Source organism: Pollicipes pollicipes, unplaced genomic scaffold, assembly GCF_011947565.3.
Source record: "Pollicipes pollicipes isolate AB1234 unplaced genomic scaffold, Ppol_2.1 Scaffold_6052;HRSCAF=7182_pilon_pilon_pilon, whole genome shotgun sequence".
Taxonomy (NCBI): domain Eukaryota; kingdom Metazoa; phylum Arthropoda; class Thecostraca; order Pollicipedomorpha; family Pollicipedidae; genus Pollicipes; species Pollicipes pollicipes.
In genome coordinates this window covers 4,001,438-4,024,587 of record NW_023596805.1, presented here as the reverse complement: position 1 = coordinate 4,024,587, position 23,150 = coordinate 4,001,438, and the positions used below count along the sequence as shown (strand labels likewise).

At 53.4% G+C, this 23,150-nt stretch overlaps 1 protein-coding gene across 1 annotated transcript in view; it reads left to right on the top strand.

Moving 5' to 3' along the window:
* Nucleotides 1–19,155: 19,155 nt before the first annotated feature.
* The window catches only part of LOC119104465 (mucin-5AC), a 28,846-nt gene continuing 24,851 nt past the window's right edge, over nucleotides 19,156–23,150 (top strand). The window contains exon 1 of the mRNA XM_037228181.1: nucleotides 19,156–22,873. Within this exon, the coding sequence (XP_037084076.1) occupies nucleotides 19,472–22,873 (3,402 nt within the window). The 5' untranslated portion in view covers nucleotides 19,156–19,471. The remainder of the gene's footprint in view (nucleotides 22,874–23,150) is intronic.

Genomic DNA, 23,150 nt, shown 5'->3' with positions numbered 1-23,150 from the left:
GAGAAAGAAAGTGTTTTCGCGGAGAAAGAAAGTGCAGCGTTTCTAGACGTGGAAATGCATCATATCTGCGACGTTTTATAGCTATGAGAGCAGGTTTTCCAGAATGCCGCTTCCTCGGCGAAATGAGGAATGGGATTGGACGAGATAGAACCGATATTTCAACTGACCACAGAGCGGATTCACCCCCAGGTTGGGAAGCGGATTTCTTTTGGCAATGACAAACGGACCTCGGACCACAAACGCCCTCCCCCTCCTGCCCCCCCCCCCCCCCCCCCGGCAGCTGAGTTCCATCCGCCCCATAGCACCGCACCACATCTAACTCGCACATCCCACCCTTAACTCGCGCCTCGCACCTCTAACTCATACCTCGCACGCGTCTCCCGGGCGCCGACAACAGCCACACCCCCTCAGCGTCCAATCAGCGCGAGCCAGGCCCTGTGGCGTCAAAGCGGCCGGCGCCGCAGCCGTCGTCTGGCGGCCACGCGCCGGCTGCCCTGCTCACCTTCAGACAGCGGGCAGGCGAGCTGTGACGCAGCAGGCGAGGGCGGTCGGGAATGCTGGCGCCGTCGGCTCGGTGGATTAGCCGCGCCGCCGGGGCGGCCGCCTCGCGATGGTCCGTGCCGATGCGGAGTTGGCAACAGAGTTACGGGCAGGCGGACAGTTGGAGCGTCGTATGCTGTCGAGACTGAGGCTTTTCATTAACGCGTGGCTAATGAGTCGCCATACACTGATGGGCGAAGGGCTTCAAGGGGTGGGGTTTGAAGACAGGTCACTCGATTCAGAAACAGACGCATCGCTCGTCCAGTTCTTTACAGCGCTCGTCAGAATTCTTCATATCATCCGTCAATGATGACGTGGGGCCTGATGCGGATTTTTTTATGCGAACTCGCTGTGCGCGACGTAAGCTTCGGTGCCGATATTAAAACGACTCCAACAGGGCGGCCGGTCGGGGTGGCGCGGCCCCAATGACCTCGCATTCAAAGACCACACAAGTCATCAACATGGGGCATGCTATCGCCAACAAAATAGAACGACTACCATTCCAGCCCGAGCCTTGCAACCGCCCAGTTCCAGTGCGAGGTCTCACGTGACGGTCGCGTCACGTGACGAATCACGTCACGTGACGAGGCGAAGAGGGCGGCCATCAGATCCGCGCCCCTGTCGTCACGGACGGGTCTGAGCCGTCCTGCAGTCGCCAGGCGTGACCAGACCTACGAGCCCGACCCCAGGCCAGCCTCCAGCTTGCACAACAGCCGTCTGGAGTGGGCCGCGCGTGCGCGTGACCTTTGCCCAACCTCTGTCCCGGCCAGGCACGCCAGCCCGGCTCACGGCCGTGCCTCGCCCGGGCCAGCGTCATACAGGGGAAGTACGAACGTGCGCCGTTTGAAGTCGTGTCGCGTATGTTTGCGGGCCCGAGGCAGGAAAAGATGCTATTCAGCTTCTTTTTTTTAAAATTGGACGCGTCGATGCAACTGCATTGTTTGCAGCGTTAACGCTCGTGCAGGGTAAAAGCAACGTACCTAGTTCTGTTTTTTCGTCGTATAGGGCTACACACTTTGCTGGGTTAGAAAAAAAACAAGTTTTCGTGTCATGGTATTGGAAATCGGTGCAGAATCAACGCTGGCGGTGCTGGAGCCGTGGTTGATCGTGAACTGAACCTACCAGCAAAACCCAGGACGTTTTCTTGGCTAAATATGCCAAGAGATAGTACCAGTCACGTTGTCGGGAGTCAGCCATGCTTTGCTGGCTGAAGGCTAGTGCTCATGCTTATTCTATGGTGTCAGTACCAGCATCAGGCGTATACATATACTTATATATAGACATATATATATATATATATATATATATATATATATATATATATATATATATATATATACACACATACACACACACACACACACATACACACACACACACATACACACACACACACATATATATATATATGTATATATCTATATATATATATATATATATATATATATATATATATATATATATATTCCCGAGTCCAGGTGTCAGCGGTAAAGTACATTAGGAAAGTGCCGTTCCCATCGACCTGACCTTTTCCCTGAATGCTTGGATCAGAGTTTTTTCCCTGAGCGTGTGCTCGCCATGGCTTGTTTAGCGATACGCACGTGCACTGCGACCAGAGGGACATAGCGTGCAGAATCCGCCGTTAGTTGGGTCGTGGGCGCTGGGCTTTCAATAAGCCAAAAATTATATATTCCATCAGTTTCTCTGCTCGCATCGAAACATGGAATCAACAGAAGAGCACCTAACGAAGGCTAAACTGGCGGTATGTCAAATGTACCCTGGGAACAGCTGTTTTTACATCTCAAAGAAAAGTATGGAAGGATTGCAAAGTACACGCCACACATCTTAATACCGATTAAAGGACGACAAGGATCGCAAAAAGACAAAAACTTCGCCTGTCGGTGGCGTGCAAACCAGTCTTGTGATGTCTCCATCCAGACCGAGGCCATTCACGCAAAATTTTAAAAAAAATGACCAAGACTTTCTCACATTCAAGACATTCTCACGGAAAATTGTACTGGGCGTTATGGATATGTCGTTGACCCAGTCGCAGATAGCAAGTGACATAGAACGCAATCACCGACATGTCCAATTACCCTTAATACCCGCGGCCTGATAGTGGTTTTATGATCACCCTTTTACCCTTATATCCTTAAAATCCGCGGTTTGTGGTCTTATGACTCGAAATCAATTTTGAACAGAAGGCAGGCAGTGGCAAACCAGAATCCTGCAGAACTTGGTTTATTAAGTGATCTAAGTTTTTATGAGAGCTGACATCAGTGCCAGCGCGACAGTCACACCTGTCGCTACCTTCCAACCAATGCACCGGATTTAATTCACTTGGTGTCAAACTTCGACGTGTATTTCAAGCACTATGACAAAGTGCGCGCATGAGAGAAGCAGCCTCTCTCTTCCCACGCAGCGAAATTCCGTGATTTGTTAGTGGCTCCGTTCCTACCCTTGTAGTTAGGGAGGCTAAGTTTGAACGTCTGTCACAAAAGTGAACTCTGATTTTTTGTTATGTCTGTTGGATGTATCTGTGCACCTTTACTGCTAGCTTTTAAAAAACGAAACGATGTTTACGTACCTGGCAATATCACACAGCAACGTGTCCAAATGTACATATCACTGTCATGGTTAAGCTAAAGTTTCTTTGCTGAGAAATAGCGGACATCTGAGCACTTACACTTTTTTAAGCATCCTGCAGTGCTTCATAGCGTGCCTCGACGTACGTGTTGACGATCTCGACCCTTTTATCGTTATGTATCACCTTCACTATCACCATCACTATCATCACTATTATCGATATTGGCCTCAAAGCCGCAAAAGAAGGGTCATGGTGGTCAAAGATGGTCATGCACGCCTTCCCGCGCTGCGTAACAAGCGTAGCACAAACACACCTGACGTGCAGAATGATTGAAATACGAATAAGTCCTCGCTCATGTTGTAAACACAAGCTTGTGATGTCTTTGAAGGGCGCTCAGAATAGTCACCCAGTAGTCAGGATGTGGAGTGAGCCCTGCCTGCTTTGAGCAACGAAACTGTCAGCCTTTGATTCACGGCGTGCCGTTTTTATGCAGCGTGGATAGCGTACCTTCAGAATGTCACCAGTTCTGTGGTTCTTGAAGTCAGAAAATTCCACATAACTAATATGGGCACAGGCAGCTGAGGAGCGACAGCTACGTAGTCTTGACACATTTTCATAGTGTCGTCAGGGGCAATAGAACGCGGCGAACGTCAGAATTTCTTACGTGGACGTGGAATGCTTGTTATTTCAAAGCAGTATGCATGAAGCATCGGACGAGATTCAATTTTTTCAATGTTTTCAATGCCGAAAATATTTCGCGCTGCACTTTACGTGTCTAGAATGGGAATGATGACAGCTACACCCTATACTTTGCGAGCGCATTTCCAAGACAGCAGCAACAGAGAAACTGGGGACTTATTTGATCTCGTACTATTTCCCTTGAATATTTTCCGTGATTGTTTTCTAGTCAAAGTTATTAAGCGATCAACGCGTGATGCAATACAATGGCGAGGAAATAAGCTTGACAATCTCCTCTTATGTAAAACTTATCGTGATTCAGTTTTCCTTGTTTTCACTACGTTTTCTTAAAGAGGTGAACACGAAGTGGGAAACCAGTTCACATGAGTGACCGGAACTGCATTAATTAACAGGTGTTTGGATTTTGAGCTGCAGTGCAAGTGTCGAAAGACCGACAACAGACTCGTGTAGAGTTCCTTGAGAAGCCCCGCTGCCCCAAAGATATCGTTCCACGACGCTGCAAAGTGTGTTACTCCAAAGCACTGCCTCTCTTGACTGAGCCTGGCGACATGTTCACATTCACACCATAGGGAAGAGGGGCGAGGTCATGTTCTTTAAGCGGGCGGCTGAACAAGACGTTCACGGCCCACGCCAGTGTTAAATGGATAAAGACGCTTAATGGATCCTTTTATACTCTAGAACATGACCCATTGGCACCTTTGCTCTCCCACCGCGCTGTCAGAAAACAAAAAATGGCTCGAGCGTAACCGACCTTCTGAAAGTAATCTGTGGTTTCGGATGAAAGGGTTGCAATTTAATATATTTGGAGGTACTCACACAAATACACCCATGTGCGGTTGTGCATCCTAGGTCTTTGTATTCAAAGCAGGCATTCCCATTTTCGTCTCTGAAACAAGTGGCCCGCGATGTAGCGTAAGTGGATCAGGGACCACAGGGAAACTTTTTATGAAACATGGGATCATCATGTGATGTTTTGCTATACAAGAACCGGCTGGTAAGACGATTCCCAACGCATACCAGCGAATCATTTGAGCCACTCCCACACCTCTTCAGAGGTCGCGTTGAGTGATAAAACCCTTTGTGCCCACATTCCGACACGAGTCGAAATCACCCGGGCGAAGGCGCCTCCCCTGAATCAGCTGGCCGATCGTCCTTGTCAAGGCGATGCGTTCTGCCGACTGGTTGGGGAGGGGCGAGAGATTATCTGTCAGGCGGAGTGATGACGCGATTAAACCCGCTAAGCCTTTCGAGTGGCGCCGCCAGCACCGCTGCGCACGAGCTATCATCGTGCGCTTCTCGCGCGCTGGGAGGTGGTAGACGTGGGAGAATCGTGGCTCTCTGGCGGTTTGCTGCACGGAAGGCAATCGCTTCTTTTCCTCATAAACAATGTCTTTTTATGTGATTGGCATCTTTCATCCAGCCTCGCACGTGGCAAGGCTTAAGTTCATGATGCTGTTCTTAAGGACTTACACGACCAGTCCGCATTGCACTCAGGTCACGCAGTGGCTCTATCACTCCATGGCTAGAGCCTTTGTTACATTCTCACGCCGCACGCTTTACGAGATGCCGCACGCAAGACGTTGCAAGTGTTCAGGCTGTTCAATTTCTAGTTCAGTTGATTGTTGAAACGTTTTGGGATCTTTCAAGAATATGGAAGTCATAAAGTATGAAGTTAAGACTAGGTAACTGATTTCGTTGTAATTTAGTGCACTTTTTATCACCGCTTGACCTGGCAATACATTAAAACTTCGTATGAGCTTCGGTGAATTGTTACAAAATTAGAGCTACGATCACACCATTTTTTTGTAAAGTATCAGTAATCTTTATCTTTATAGTTCAACGTACTTAGGTGTGGTATCATCAATTGGGTTGAAAATAACCACGGCATGTGGCGCGCACTTCGAACCTACAAAGTTAACATGCATGTACATGGCCGTCCTTGTATCAAAGAGTAATGTATTCAGAGTGTCCGAGTCAGTAGCTTCATTTTTCACCATAAAGTGATGCGTGCGCTTGTGAAGTGTCGGAAACAACCACATATTTCGGTTGAAATGGGTCTCTGTTGCGAACTTGGTGCTGAAATACTCTTTTTTGAGGGATACACCCACACATATCTTTTCTTAATACCAACTCACGGTGGTGCGTTTATCCCCCGGGAAGGAGTACATCCGACTGAGGCCGCGTCTGGCCATACTCAAACCCACATTTGGGAGCTGGTGTGTGATGTGGTGCGGTGTGGTGTGTGATGTGGTGTGTGGTGTGGTGTGGTGTGGTGTGGTGTGGTGTGGTGTGGTGTGGTGTGGTGTGGTGTGGTGCGGTGCAGTGCGTTGCGGTGCGGTGCGGTGCGGTGCGGTGCGATCCACGTTGGTAGGGATGCGTTTGGTGTGGTTCATCACGCAAAGCCAAGCCGAGGAGGGTAATACGTCGTTTAGGTAGTCCGCACGTTGTACAAGCGATGTCACCGACAGGTCATAACTCGTCAACCACTCGGAAACTGATGCTTTTCGTTTGAATCATCTTTGCCTATCAGCACAGACCTCAAGGGACTGCAGACTGCCCAGACTATACAGACTGTACTTAAGCGCTTCCTAGTACACGCTACGCTTCAGCGCTTCCCAGCATTGTCTACCCCAGGTCGTGCCCGGGCTGGCCTCTGTGCGTACGACCTTGCCAAAGGCTTCCCCCTAGGGTGTACGTACCGGACTGGCCAGGCTTGTAATGCTTGGTAATGCTTAGTAATGCTTGTAATGCTCTAATGCATGCATAGCTTAGAGGACACCTGGTTAGCGGTGAACCAGGTCGGCTGCGCGATCTCACCAGGTGTAAACGCGCGCACAGCTGCAAAGCAAGGACAGCAATTATGCGCTAATTGATGACAGACATGCTTCCTATTGTATCTGAACGCTTTTACTTCCTTGTTTCGGACGTAAATGGGTGAAAATGGCGTTTTAATTGCACGCACGCAACGCTGCTGCTAAGGACACACTATTCAATTCAAAGCGGTGACATCAAGGCTACGCCCAGGGGTATAATTATCCTCCAGCGGCTCGGAACGCAGTACAATATATTCTCACGTTCTGACGGCATTATGAGGGTGCAATCACACCGCGACCGAGGTCCGAGCCAACATTACCAGCCACGTGGTCCGTTGGCTGCCGCCGTCGTGTTCCTTTCGCGCCCGCAGGTGCAGCACAATGCACCTGTAGATTGGAATTTCAGGCGCTGGGTTGCGTGCTCTTTGATAGGCTGAAGTCAGCCTCCAGCGGACCGTTCCGAGTATGATCTGTGCAGTCAGCTCCCCACATAGCTTGGCGAATCGCCAACAGCTGAGCGTCATTACATAATGAGCCAATTTGATCGTCGCACCACCCTTTATTTCAAAAACCGTGGTATGCATTGTTGCCTGGACGCGGTACCTTTTTGATGAAGTCTTGTATGTTCTGGCGTATTTATGACTGCAGTAAATTTTGTTAAAGTGATAAGTATTATATCCATAACAATGAATTACCAATCATGCCCTCAGTGAAAAGATAGGACAATGCCATGTGCTAGACAAAACGGACAAGATGGCGCAAGCGTTACACATAACACGCGTACGTATCTCAAATAAAGCCTTAAAAACCCATTGAAGAGAACAAACATTTTGAAAAACAGGCCGTATGTGTATATTGCGCATTCTAGCATGCGCATCAGTATGTTTCAGCACGTGTTTGAGTATCCAGACCTGTCATGGGGAGAGGAGCTATTGAAACCGTAGACCCATCTCCAAAAACATGCGAATCTCTAACAAGGATTAGAAACTACAGACATGCAATTGCGTCTGCAGCTGTCTTGCATTCATTTCGGGCCTCTCGGTCAGCTTCGCTTCTTCCTGGCAGTTTTTCTGCGCTTACGCAGTCAGCATTAGCGTGTTTGAAGTCGGTAAGTGGTCTCGTTCTAGTTCCCAGCCGCAGAGGCGCTCCCAGGAAAAATCGCAGTGGAGCAAGATAAAAGCCACTGGTCCACAGGCATTAGTCTGGTCCCATCCAGTCCCGAACTTGTCCATTTAATTCGCAGCACTGTCAAAACCACCGACGGAGCGTTCACAGCACTTCTCATCACCCAAACACCTCCCCGTCTCGAAGTTTCTCAACCGGTCGGGCAAGTCGACGGCATCACCGTGGGGCGCTCGTGCGTCCAAGGGCTGGCTTCGAGTCAGCTGCGGTTACGGGACCGGCCGAATCGGGGCTGGGCGCGGGCCGCCGCGCCGTGACGCCTTCAAGGGCAGCCCCGGTCGTGGCTAGTTATGTGCAGCTACTGGCTGGCTGTGGTGAAATGGTGAGCAATGCCTTTTAAAGACAAGCCGAATGAAAAGGCTATTTGGCTGAAGGAAATATTAAGTCAAATGGGCGTTTATTTTGCAATTTCGCTGACATATTATGGGAATATAGCCACTGTTTTGTGCCTTGCTGAATTGTACCCACTCCATTATGGCGCCTCCCACGCGGTCACGTTTGGAGCCGGGTCTAAGGCTATTTCCCACTATTATCGCACTATGCTCACCATCTTCTCCCAGGCTTGCCATGACCTGGTTGTCCCTAGCGTTGCGCCGGTGCGCTCTCCCAGGTTCCCTTATGTAAGGCGCGTACATCAACAAAGCACGCTCTGGATGACCAACTGAAGGGCGGAGTCCAAATTCCTCGTCTTAGCACGTTGAACTTAACTCATCAATTCAATTCAATTCAATTCAGGATTCAGGGTGACAATCAGGACGACATGTCTTGTGCAAATCTACGAGTTGTGGTCTGCCGCCAGCAAGGCAGCGTTCAAAGACCTGAGACGCGCATGGTCCGGGCAGCGGACATAACCCTGCACCCCTTCCGCCGGGTTATGGACGGTGATACCGGGTTATGGACGGTGATGAAGATGCATTCTCTGTGATATTGTGATGTGCGTAAATGCAGTCTCTTTGGCGGCTGGTGGTACAGCGATGCGCGGCTGGGTAACCGGAGGTACGGAGTTTTATTTCTCGTGGTGCCTGCCCTTCCCGCCAGGGCGAGAGGCAGGCGACGCCACACAGCCTCAGCAGCTGAATGGGTCGAATAACCCCACTAGCAATAAATGCTGTCTGTCAGATCGGCCACGGGACCTTCTCACTGATTCTCAGAATGGTGTAAATGGTGCAAAATGCTGCACCAGAGCCTGCTTATTGTGCATGCTCCTGTTGCGGTCTCGTTGAATTGGAAGACCGGTTATCAGTGCGCAGTGACCATGATGCCTGTAGGGGTATGGCCGAAAAGGCTGTGATTGATTTGACGCGAAACGAAAAGGACAGACATGACATTTTTGTCTACAATCTACTATCAGACCATATAAATACCCGGTATATATCTATTAACTTGTGGAAGGAAAGGTCCAGTTATCTGAAATGAGGTGAAATGGTGCATTGGTTGTAGACTACATATATATATATATATATATATATATATATATATATATATATATATATATGCATGCATGTATGTATATACATGCATAGTAAATCTACTCGCATGACACCCTACCAGCTGCGCAGACACTGGGCCAGGCGTTCCCATTCCCAATGCAGCGAATCGCCCTATCTTGATCTCTCTCCTGGTATTCCGTCTCCAGATCTCAGGCCCGCCCAATCGGGCCATCTGAAGCAGGGCGGCCTGCGTGTTGCGGTGCACCTGAGCGGGATTAAGCCGTGCTCGGGCCAGCCGGCCTCAAACAGAGCTGGGAACGGCCTGAGGGCCATTATCCGCGATCAGATGAGGACTGCGGCCGCATGCACTGGATCATGGAACTTCCTGCAGGTGTTGGGATTGAGTTTGGGTCTCGTGGGGGGGGGGGGGGAGGGGGGGGAGGGAGGGGGGGAGGGGGGGGGGAGGTCAGCGCAGTGGGCGCGGGTTACGTCTGTGGGCGCGGGTGACGTCTGTGGGCACCGGTGAAGTCAGTGGGCGAGGGTGACGTCAGTGGTGCAGGGTACGCTTTGCATCTCTTTGGAGATGCTTTGGTATCGCAATGGTTGTGTTGTCTCTCTCAAAAGTTGACTCAGCTAATCAAAATTTTGCCAAACACCACAAAACAAAGAAAACATATGTGTTTTTTTTGGGAAGGGGTAATCTGACTGTCGCTCTCCTTTGTAACTTATGGGGTTCTGCTCGGATAACGAGCACCCACAGACGCTTTAGTGGTGGCATGGTAAGGCTGGCGGCGAGCCAGACGGACGAAAACCTATACGGTGTCGACATGTAGCCTGATAACCATGCAGGGCCATTTACAATGGCTCCAAGCGTGCCGTGAGCAAAACCGTGGTCCTGGCCCACATTCGCCTCTGGCTGCAATCTTCTCAGCTTTGCCAAGAAGCGTTCTAGCCCAAGCTTTCGTATGCATTGATGTACTCCCGATTGCTAAAAGAGGCTTACTTGTGATGACAGTCCGAAGTAAGTAAGTACCTTATTGCTCCGGAGCTACCCTGATTATACTCTGAAATCGAACCAGCGCCATGGACGTTGTGCACATTGACACTGGATAGCTCCGTGATAACAGTATATATCCGATAATCAAAATTTCGTGCACTTGCGTGGCAGGTACACGATAGGCACCTGTATATTTACCGCATCAATTTGTCATAAAATCTGTAGCTCTTCGCAATCCCACCGCGACATCGCTACAATGCCAGCTTAGATCGCTCAAGTCGCGCAAAACAATGCTGCTTGGTGGATACCGCGAGCTCAAATATAATTACTACCATGTCAGCGCATCGGAGCATGGCCGTCAAACAACAACGCCGGAGTGCCTAACGTAGCATTCTTGGAGCGCAACGGCGTTAATTAGACTGGTATTAATACCACGGCTGCCGTACCCTTCCCTCCTGTCCGAGTCGGTCTCTTTGATGCGCCGTGACTCGCTCTTGTCGAATCATTCGAGCTGGCTCTGACGCGCTGGACGAGCGCCGAGCGGTCCAAAGTAGACGCTGGACCTTACGCGGGCTGAGGAGGTCCAGAGTTCGCGATTGTTGAGCATGCCTCCGACTGAACCACTGCTGTGGGCAACAAGTCTCCTCGACGGTGATAACTGCGCCGACGTCGCTTTGGCGTTTGTGGGCTCTCCGACATGCTCTCGTGTTCACTGTAGGCATTCAGGGGTGGGGTACACGCTGAGCGCACAGCCGCCGTGACTTTACCCGTTTTTGATCGGTGAGCACGGGTGGTGGGTAACCACTCCACCCCCGAGACAGCCGTTATGGTCCCAGGGCGGGGGCGGAGGTCGTGGGCGGGGACGGGGCGTTGGCGGTGGCGGGGCCTGCTCCAGAGGCCCTCCGCGCCTTCATTCGGCACTTCCACTCCGCAACAATGGGGAAAGCTGGTCGACGACCGCACCGGCCCGTCTGTAGTACCTTTTGTTCCTGCGCGAGTGAAACAAAGTGGATGGCTGAGCCAGCGCCGCGCGTGGACAACAGAGGTGAAATTGGCCGAAGATTCCTCACGCCACATGCCTCATGTCTCACGCGCCACGCATCACGCATCACGTGTCACGTATCATGCTTATGACGCCTCACGCTTGGCCTGAGCAATGGAACATCTGTGCGCACTAACATGTCGCGCGGTGATGGCCAGGCATTGAAATCGCACCCTCACCAAACACCATCAAGCAGTCCGGTAGCCCCGCGTAACCATGACAACCATCGGCACACATCTGTGTAAACAGGGTTGTTATGGGCTATTGCTACCGGCTGGGATTTTAGATTAAAGAGATCATGCAAAGCAGTTAATAATGCGGTGTGATTCGCTCCAAGGCTGCGCATAATTGAACGCTACTTACGTCGGCCCGGTTAATGATAGACGTTAAAAGGGCACGCTATATCTAGACCAGAACTATCAGATGGCGTTAGGTTCCAGTGCTTCTCAGTGCCATGCAACCGCCTGACTACACGATCCGTGTCTAATTAACCTTATGTGGTTCTGTGGATCGTTCACAGGAAGATAGTGATTTACGATGCATTGTGATGAACTCAAACAGCGCGCCGGCGTGATAATTCCGAGGTAAACCAAAAGGGCAGCCGAGGGGCTGTTGCGGGGAGTATTTCTGGCATATATCATCCGAGACTGGCCATGCGTCATTTGTGTCGTGAATGCTTCGCCATGCCTGAGTGGTTCATTTGACACAGATGTCAAATGAACCGCTTTTAGCCGCTCTGTTAAATGGACCATGCAAAATGTCGATGCTTGCAGCATTGTTTTGCCAGATCCGTGAAAATGGCCGCCAGAACCGAATTTTTCTTAACAAGAAGTTTTAAAACTTGTTGTTGAACAACTCTGTATTAACACACACGTAGGAATGTCCAACACAAGGATTCATAAAAGTGGTGTAGTTTAATTTCGTAAGCTCTTGATCAACGATCAAAGGGAATATTTATACTCGAAGATATTGAAGCAGGCATCAGATACCATAAAACAAGTTCATTTATAGCTATTGGTATGCCTCCAAATGGAAACGACTGCTCTATCTAGCACAGTTTCTCTGATAAGTAAATATTCCCCTCGATACGTCATTGCTTGATTACGTCATCGTGGCTTACACAACATTGATTGAGAATTGATGTTTCCCTGTGAGCCGTTCAGCTGTCCCCGGTGCCCTCCACGCAACTCTGTCACATGACACTGGCAGTCCGAAACGCCCAAATGGACAAATGAGATGCATAGGCTGTTTGTTTTTTTGTCACAGGTGCGCTGACACGTCCGACATTCCCACCAAACAATGGCGTTATGCGGACACCTTATCATCGCCTGGATCGTGTCGCTGCCTTTGCTGCCGAAAATAGGACCCTGGCGGTATGCGGATACAGTTTATCACGAGATTAGCGCTATTTTCTTAGTCACGCCCGTCACACCCATCAGTCTGCGGGACTTCATTGCGTCGGAGGTTAGCGAGCACATGAGAGACATTCGCGATGAAGGAGGGCGGCTACTGAAGCGAATGAAGAGAGAAAGGGTGGGTGGTCGTATTGCTGCTAATAAATGGATGTGCTGTCGGCTGGACCGGGGCTAAACAATGAACAGTTGCCTCAAATCGTTAGTTACATTTGCTAGAATGGATGCTTGGATATGGTTCGTTGAAGTGTGGTTGCCTATTTCACATGGCTTGTATTGGTCAATCAAAAAATAGGTGAACAGATCATCGAGTAAAAACTTAACTTATCTTAATCCCTGCCTGACAGCAAGGCGAATGATCTATCCCCCCCCCCTGAGTTTGTTAACAAAATGTACACTTATTTACATCGTCGTGCGATATGTTATGCAATCGTACCCAAGCATTCATCAGCCTGTATCTCATTCGTCGGGCGTATTATCATTATCTCATTCGTCGGGCGCATTGCACCGCCAAAGACTAACCTGGGTGCTCCGGCTATCAGGGGGCAGGTTTTTACTGGACATCACACTGCAAATTTACTGCAGGCACTGGCCACAGGGCCGGGCTGCCCAACCGACTGAAATCGGATAGTGTAAAAAATTACTACTGGAGCACTGGAAGTGGAGTTTTCGGCACCTTGTAGGTAACACATGACGGGCTGGAAAGCAGCTTTCGCAATAATATATGATAACTCTCGTCCATGTTCTACGCGCAATTTAGGTTCGCGCTCTGTGCAGATACGTGGGTACAACACGGTTACATCCAGCCGGTGCAACACGGTTACATCCAGTGCACCTTAACCTCTTGAATCCTGGCTGAAAACACAAGAGACACAAACGACAGACAATTGAAAATACATATGTACATATTCAATGCTACTAAATTGCACGTTTTCGTTGCTGTTGGTATTGGACGCTAAAATAGTGCAATGATATCGGTAAGTTCACCCGCAAAGATAAGAGCAGCACGAACGATCCATTGCGCATGTGCATGTAGCACAATAAGGATGGAGTTGCTGCTTGCACACGAGCGTATATCTGAGACAATGTTGCCTACAGCACATCGAAACCGCTGATGAAAGGAAAATACCATAATGATAACGGCAGGACTGACCGTTGCGCATGCGCGATCTTGTCGAAGATTTCGGCTGTGCCAGCAGTAATCACCCCACGATCCCCAACGTCACTCTGTTCTGGCAAGCGGGCGAACAGCATCACGGACTCTCTGGCGGGCGAACAGCATCACGGCAAGCGGGCGAACAGCATCACGGACTCTGTGGCGGGCGAACAGCATCACGGCAAGCGGGCGAACAGCATCACGGACTCTCCGGCGGGATGGTCCGCTCCTCGGGGCGTTCGCTTGCTCCGTGACCGGGATCCACCCACCGCGCCTCGTAAATTATCCTGCCCCGTGGATGACCTGGTTTGTGGTGTTGGCGCCGGCGATGGCATTGAACCTGCCTGCGGCCTGGCTTGAATACGTGGGAAAAGGAGTGACATCAGAGTAAAACTCTGCGTCAGTCAAGACGTTTAGTATAATTATGTTTTGTCTCGAGGCAGCAAGTAGGTTTATTGTTAACCTGAGAACTTGGAGCACTTGACGGGCGGCGCTGGCTTCGTTAGACTGCGAGGCAAACATACGTTTTTTATATCTGTCTCAATGAGCGTCTTCTCAAAGAATCTTTAAGGAACCCGTCTAGTCAGCTATTAGTCGGCATCGAATCATCTTTGCCAACCTCCGGCCTCTATTAACCTTCTCATCGCCCCAGCCAGCGCTTATAATTATTCGTCAGGTCCTAGTCGGCATTGCAGTCTCTCCATCAGCCCTCAGTCGCCACTGAGCCTTCCCTTTCACCCCCTCCCCCCACCACCCCATAACAAGCCGTCCTCATCCACCCCATGCCGGCACTGATCCCTCTCATCCCATCCCCCTGCGACGCGGGTCCTCCCTGACGACCGCAAGCCCTCCCAGGCGCAAGTGCAGGCCGGGCCCGCCGTGCCGCCCCGTATCCTTGAGGCAGCTTTCCCTTTCGTTTGGGCGGCGGCCGGCCGGCCGGCCGGCGGCGAGCGCTCGACCGGCCGGCCGGCCGGCCGGCCCGCGGCGAGCGCTCGACCGGGCGGACCGGGCGGGGCGAGCGCGACCGGCGCTCACGGGCTCCCGGGTCATCCGTGACCTGGGAGACCCTCCAGGGTCATCCGTGACCTGGGAAACCCTCCAGAGTCATCCGTGACCTGGGAGCCTCTCCCGGGCCATCCGTGACCTGGGAGACCCTCCAGGGTCATCCGTGACCTGGGAAACCCTCCAGAGTCATCCGTGACCTGGGAGCATCTCCCGGGCCATCCGTGACCTGGAAGACCCGCCAGGGTCATCCGTGGCCTCGGAGACCCTCCAGGGTCATCCGTGACCTGGGAGACCCTCCAGGGTCATCCCCGTGACCTGGGAGATCTGGGCGGCCGCGACGGCTGTGGACGAGTGCCAGGGGGAGTAACCGACGATGTCGTTGGTGCGGTTGGTTGGGTGGCGGCGGCGCCTATCGGGGAATGTTGCGGGGAATTGCTGGTCACAACATTCGTTGCGTTCCAGAACGCTGCTGCTGAAAAGCACGATTCAGAGGTTTTTCACGGATGTGGATCGTGGGTGTCGACCAGTTGTACTGCATGGCTGATGATGGAATGGATCATGATGTCAAGAGGCGGCTCTGAGCGCGCCATCTCGCTGCCAGATTGGGAATGACATGCTTGCGTCTAGATTAATTCTGAGGGCGAAATGTTTGCCTAACCGGTGGTGTGGGATTACTGCGCAGAAAGTGACACAGAAAACCAGCCACGGTATATCTCATGCGCGATGTACTGTGACTAGGGTCGAAGCTAGACACGGGGATTTTGAAATACGTTGAAATTTTAGAGATTTGAAACCCGATCACTGTGGGCTGCAAGTCGTGACCATGCTGCCAAGTTCTCCCCTTACTCCCGGCTCAAACCCGTAGGGCATCCCTTGTGATCTTCAAACAGTGACGTTTTTGCCGACCGAAACTCAGCCAGGGGTAGGGGTATCTCAAGGCGACCTAATGCCTCTCGGGAGACAAAAATAGGCTAAAAACTGCACGCATTCAAGTGCGTGTAAGTCAGGAGTAAGTGGTGCGCAAGCCGTGTGCCTCTCAAATCGCGGGGTATGTGTGCCCAGCCATGCCGCGTAACACGCACACGTCTCTCGCGATTTGAGAAGCACATACCAGTCGCACGCCAACTTATCCACTACTTGGCTTACACTCAAGTGCACACAACCTCACGCAAGGTCTGTTTTGCGTACCTCCGGCGTAAGTCATGCAAGGTTTTGAACTTCACGGGAATGCTCGTGTGTCGCATCACATGGTGTTACCAGTTTGCAACGCGCATTCCTTCGAGCCAGGCACACGGCACACATCGAAGCTCATGCGGAACAGGCCTCATGCGTGATAGAATCCTACCAGCCAAGCCAGCTTTCCATTCCTCTCTTTTTGCCCGAAGGACCCAGCTGCGCTTAAGCCACGTTGCGCTAAGCTTCGGTGCAAGTTTTGCCAGTTCCTCGACGCCCTCGACGTCTATCATGCGGCAAGGCGTCTGCGCACCCTTTCTACTTTGATTAACCAGCTGAACTTGCGAAACATGCGCACTGCTTGCATTACAGGGCCTTGGCTCTCCCCAGGCCAGGGTGTGCGTCGAATCCGGCTCGCTCAGCTGGACACCGGCACCCCTCATTTGCAATCCCTGGGCGCGCGCCTGCCCAGGCCCGGGGGCCTCCATCGGCAGCGGCGGCGCCTGTGACAGGGGTGTGACGCAAGCAGGCCACTTTACTGCCGCTGCCGCTCATCGCTGCCAGTCACAGGCACCGCTGGTTGGCGGTCGCAGTGGCGTGTTGCGTAACGGGGTCCGAGCCGCAGTGGCGTCGCCAGGGACGGCAACGCGGGGGGACGGCTTGCGTCATGGTGGGCCCGTGAATTGGAGGGGAGCGGCTGTTGACTGCTCCAAGCATCAAACAAATAATTCATGCGCCGCTCTGGCGCCGGTTGGGTTCCTTCGGCCCGCCCTTGCTGTGTTTTATGCCTTTGCATGCGACCCGCTGCTTGCTCTTTGGAGCCTTGTAACGACACTCCAATGGGATGCTTACAAACTCGGCGGCCAGCCCCAGGCGAACGCTACGAGCTTGCTTAACACAACACCGGAGCGGAGTGTTTTCCCCACGTGCCGCGCATCGGCGGGTGCTTGCAGTGGGAGGCACGTAGGCCGATTTCTACTACCGGTGGCGCGCTTTTTGGCCGGTGTGGGATTCATGGCTAATTACCATCGTAACTAAGCCGCGTGATGGTGTCAGCGTGCCTGACCAGAAGCCTGAAGTCCGCACGTTTTTGTGGGCGGCCGGCGCGCGTCCACCGCCGGGGTTGTTACAGCCCGGTAATGACACGTCTCCCGCGTTGGGAGACGGGCGGGGAGGGGCTTGTACCCCGCCACCGCTGCCCAGATGACACGCCAGCCCAGGACTCCCGTAATGAAGATAAAAAGACGGTTGATATCGAGGCCAGTAGCTCAGCGCTTGGCTCAGCGCCGGCCGTGGGCGCTGGGCGCGTCGCTTTGGCGGCGGGCATCCGGGACATCGGCCTTGGCTGCCCGTGGAAGCGAAGCGCGGCCTTCCTGGGACACGAGCCTCGTGAGCGATCTCGTTGCTGCACGCGCGACCGCCCGCCGGAGAATAATCGGAGAACAATCGGAAAATAGTCTGAGGTCGTTCGAACGCGTAACGGCACATCGCTCAGACCGGACAGCAGGGTGCACAAGATCAGGGTCGGAGAGGCTCGGGTTCGAGGTTCGCCTCTAAACGCGGCGATTCCGGAAAACTCGCCTGGCCCGACCTTGGATGTTAGCAAACAATTGCCTTATCGGTGACCGCGGCCAGCAGCGTTCAGGGCTTTGCGGATGGCGGGACAGCTCACGCAACAAAACATCGCGCAGGCGATGAAAAACCCTTATACATACCTTTGATCGAAACGTTTTCCGCGTGGCCGCCCGATGGTTGGATGCAGCACATTTTTATTTTCGGTCCGATTTTTTCATCGCGAAAAGTGAAAAACCAACAGGAGGGGAGCCAAAGAACTTCACCTCGATGCGCTTATGGCTCGTGCAGTGCCTTTGTTTTACCCTCCCCTGGAGATATGCGATCCATTCATCTAGACAGCTCCAACAAACAAGTAAATGTTTTCGCCTCAGGGCGGTAGTTCACTCCGCCCGATCGTTGGATGCCCCCACCCCTTCGACACACGCCAGACATCAGATCCTGGCGACGCGCCTTGTGGCAAATCTCTCCCTCCCTTGCATGCGTGTCTGCCGATAAGTGGTTGTATTTTCGTCTCGCGCTTAACGCAACGTGTGCGGGCCAGCTGTCCACCTTGGCGGCAGCTTGCTGGGCTTCCCGCGTGGAATCCAGCGGATTACTTATTATGTAATGACTGGATACGTGGCCTCCGCTGCCCGGCCCGACAGCCTCGAACATACGCACACCGTCATTACCAGTTCCGTCCGATTACAAGGTGCAGGTGCCTACGATGGCCCTCGCTAATGCCCTTCTCAGGTTTCGTTAGCCATGCACGCAACAGTAAGGAATCGTGTTGCTCTAGGCGTCTTACATCGGTGCATTTAGGTCGGGACCGACTCAGTTGGCCATCTTAGGCGACTGGAGCCGCCGTCGCTGCGCGCAAGTCAGGGGTTTGCACCAGGCTGCGGCATTAATTATTCTGTCTGTGGTTGAGAGGCGTCTGCTTGCAATGGTGGCTTCCATCTCAGAGCGCTCTAGAACAATAGCTTATTATGGTTAGATCACTCGACGTTTCAACGCATGCCTGTCCAACCTCTTCAGCGACGAAACAGCAGATTAAAGAAAACCATTTAGACAAGATTACACCCCTTTCAGCTTTTGAGGCCTTCAGCAACAACTACGACCTGCTCATCTCCATTTCTTTCGACCCGCACGCTACAATGATGATAGTGGGAAACGAACCCGGGTGTCGTCCTCAATACGAAATCGTCCGTACATCGACGTATATGTCGACAATAGAAAGACATTTTCGCAAACCTGTCAGGTAATTCTTCAGGAGAGTGTAAAGAAACACTCCCGACTTGTGCAGCGCATTGCTGTCGTCTTGGTTCTTCATTAACACTGGGTTTGGAATTACCGCTTGTTCGACGATACCATAAATGCACCGTTGACATTTCCCGCGGTCCTACCTCGCCCGATTTCCAGACGTGTGCAGGCGGTTCAGCAACGTGCCGTGAGTCGAAGAGTTATGATGATTTCTTCTCATGTTTTTTTCTTTTCCCTTTCTCAGAAATGGCAGCAGCGGACGCGGCATCGGCGGCGCATCTTCTGCACGCCGCCGCCGCCGTGCCGGCACGCGCGACCGCCACCGGGCAGAAGCGGCACGCGACACACCCGCGCACGCGCCCGCGCGCGCGCCCTATCGGCGACCCGGGGAACCCGGCGGGCGAACTCAAGGTCATCCGCCGCCGCAAGGTGCTGCTCCCGCCGCGTAGTCAACCGCGCGCGCCCGGCGGTGACGTCGGCACGGATAACGTCACCTCGTCGACGGAGCGGTCGTTCCGCGAGTTCCTGCGGCCGCCCTTTCTGGCGCTGCTGAACGACTCGCGGTTCAGTCTGCAGCCCGAGTTCGTCCTCGCGCAGGGCGGCGCCGGCGGCCACCGCATGCAGCCCTTCCGCGACTTCGGCGAGAAGCTGGAGAGCGACGCGCCGGAGACGAGTGTCGAGACGCCGCCAGCCGTCTCCGAGGGTGCGGACCTGAGTGCGAACTCGTCGGCCGACGCGAGTGATAGAGGTGGGCCGAGTGACAGTGGTGGGCGCGGTGCGGTGGTGACGAACGAGTCTGTGGTGGACGCGCTGTCGGGCGCCCCTGGCGAACGTCACGCGAAAGTGGTGGTGCGGAGAAAGAAGGTGCGGATTGTGAGCACGATGAGCGCTGACGACTCGCGCGGCGGCGTGCGAAAACCGCGCCAACCGACATCACTGTCGGCTGGCACGAGCTCCCAGCCGTCGTCGTCTGCGACAGGGTCGGATAATGGTGCGACGGTAAGGACGACTTCCCGCAGTGCTGACAAGAACACAAGGCCTTCAGCAACGACAAAAAGCATTCGGACAGCATCAGAGGCGACGACGGCGCCCAGCACCACGACGTCCAAGCCTGTGTCAGATGCAAACTCCTCACCTTCAGCAGCTACAACGAGTGGAACTAAAGTTCCCCGGAGGTTGGCGAATCGGCGGCTCCTTCGACCTCCCACAAAAGCACCAGAGCCCTCTCCCACTCCCACTGACGGGGAAAGCAAGGGAAAGTTGGCTCCCGGCGCGGGAGAGCAGTCACCGACCCCAGATATCGGGAAAAAGACGGCGTCCACTGGAGCCGAAGCGGTCGTCCCTCACAACACCACCTTGGGAGAGGCACCGGAGACCTCCCGCAAGCAAACCCCAGGCTCCAACCGCTCACCGGTAAAGACTCGTCGCACCCAGACGGACGGTACCGACCCGAAAGAGCGAAGTCGAGGAGGGCTCGCCGCTCGCCCAGCGCGGCGACGGCCGTCCGTCACCGCTCAGCGCCGTCGCACCCGGCTCCGAGGCCGGCTGACGCGGGTGCGACCGAATGCCACCGCGATCAGCGTCTCCACGACGGACGCCACCCCCGCCGAAGACGCCGACGGCCAGAGTGTCAATAGGGAGAAGAAGGAAGTGGCTAAGGTGCTCGGGCTCCTGGGGAAGATCCGGAACCGCGCCCGGACGCGTCCTACCCTCTCGCCGGCGAGGAGGCAGTCGAAGGGAACGACAAAGTCGCTGGCTAGTTCAACCACCGCGCCGACAGCCAGTCCTCTATCTACAACGCAAGGTTCAGCGTCGTCAGAGACAACTTCAACTTCGGCGACCACTAAAGCAGACAGCGTTCCGACCACGTCGCCCTCCACTCCGCTGACGTCTCCTTCCTCCACGCCGTCGACGACCCAAACCACGACGGTGTTAAGTAGCAGCACTTCCTCGCCCCTCGCTGCTGACGTCGCTGTCCCGACCAACGTAAACTCCGGTGGAGCTGTCACCCGCAGTCCCCAAGCGAGGCCGGTCACTCCCGCCGGCGCCGGCTCCTCTGTGGAGCGGCGCAAGCGCCCCGACGCACTGCGTCGAGGTTCGGCCTCCACGAGCAGTGACAAACCGAACCTGCTGGCGCGTCGCCTGCAGGAACGCCGCAACATCTTCTCGATCCGCGGTGGCCGGACGCCGAAGGTTGACCCCCGGCCGCTGCTGCCCACCAACGCGCCGTTCCCGCTCCTGCTGTCGAAGATCAAGACTGCGCTCAGTCCAAGTCTGCTGTCCAAGGCACCATTCGTCGGCAACATCGCCATCAATGTGACGCTGTCGTCGCCAGCGCCTGGAGTTGTGAGCTTGCGTCCGGAAGCTCCCGTTACGAAGCCTCCGGTAGACTTGAGCAACGTCGGAAGCGCTAGAACCGTCAATAACACAAGCGACAACAGCAACGTCAGAAGCGCTAATACCGTCAATAGCACAAGCGACAACAGCAACGTCAGAAGCGCTAGTACCGTCAATAGCACAAGCGACAACAGCAACGTCAGAAGCGCCAGTGACTTCAATAGCAAAAGTGACGTCAGCAACGCTACAAACGTCAACATCCCGAACAACGTTAGCAGTGCCAACAGTAGCAGCTTCAACAACGTTACGAGTGTCGGTGACGTCAGAACCTTGAGCACTCCCAGCGGTCTCAGTGATGCCAGAAAAGCAAGTGATAACCTCACCAGCGGCAACCTTGCTGATGTCAGGAACACTACCAAAGTCAGCAACCCGACCAGCGCGGAGGATGTGGAGAGAACGGTGCTGGGCACGTCACTTGAAACGTCCGTTTCAATCGCTGTCTCACCGCTCGAGTACCGCCTGCGTAAGCGGGTGAAGTTGCCGGTTTCGCTTGATCGCGGACTTTCTGAGGAAAATGCAACTCAAGCGCTGGCAACATCCAGCAACGTGAGCCGCGGAGAGTCCCTGGATGGTCAGGGTAGTGGAGCGACGAGGACTGCGGCCAGGGGGGTTACTGAAAAGGTTACCGCAGTGGAAAGGGTTCCAGAGGCTTCCGTACCAAAAATCAAGAAAACAGCCCCAGTTTTGGAGAGCAGCGTATTGGAGAGCACGGCAACACCACCAACCTTGAGGAGTGGGGAGAGTATTGATGTTGGCGAAGACACTGGGCTGGAAGCCAATGAAACAAGCATCGCTTCTAAACCCCGGACCGGAAAAAGTATTCTTCCGATTCGAACACGGGACGACCCACGAGAAATCGCTGCTCCTGGTACGTCAGCCAGGAAGGAAACACCCATCGTAAGTGAAACAGATGCGTCACGAAGTAGTGAAAAGGACGACACAACTCGCGCAAAGCCAGGTAGTACTATCACGGGCACCGGAAGTACATCTCCTACGCCAGAAAGCTACACGGAGCCTGCGGTGGAGAATCACACATATCTGAAGGGTATCTTGGTGAAGTCCCAGGACGACTCGACCACGGAGACCTCGGCAATATCGCCGGCGCTCGCAACAACAACCGAGATTTCCCTTAATGCTGGAAAGTCGTCCTCCGAAGCAAGCTTTGCTCGTTTTACAGACGACGTGTCAGAGCCCAGCTTCGAGGCATCGCCATCAAATTCAGACGTTGACACTGTTGAACCTCTAACGGCTGCGGCTTCCACAACCATGACCACTATGGTGCGACCTACAGACTCAATTCTGCGCGTCCTCACCTCAGAGGCAATGAAATCCTCAGAACTTCCTTCTGCATCTTCTTCCTCATCCGCTTCCGCAGATCCTTCCGCATCCTCAACCAAAGCGCCATCACCGGAGACAACGTCTCACCAAGCGACGGTGCAGGAAGTTCCCTTGGTTCGGGTGACCGCCGTGAACGAGCTGGCCGCCCTGGATATCGAAGAGGACGCGACAGGCGACAGCGGACCCATCTACCTTGTGTCGCTGCTGTTTGTCCTGCCCGTCGTGGCCGTCGCGCTCTGGTACCTGAAGAAAAACCACCCGGACGTGCAGCACCTGATGCCGGAGGTGAGGCTGACGCGTCTTGGCGTTATTGTACTTGATGTTTCCGCCTTTTTGCAAACGTGATAAGGACCATATGCTGATGCAGTGTGTCAACGACAACGTGATAGCTTTTATCGTTTACACGCGCCTGGGAGGCTGGTTGAATGCAACGGGCTGGAGTGGGAAGGGGTCAGTTCGACCGTATGAGATATTAAAAAGTAGGAGAGATAGATACACTAAATTCACAGGCCAGGTAGCGTATCATGTGAACTCATTTATGGCAAGGATCGAGGCAAGTATG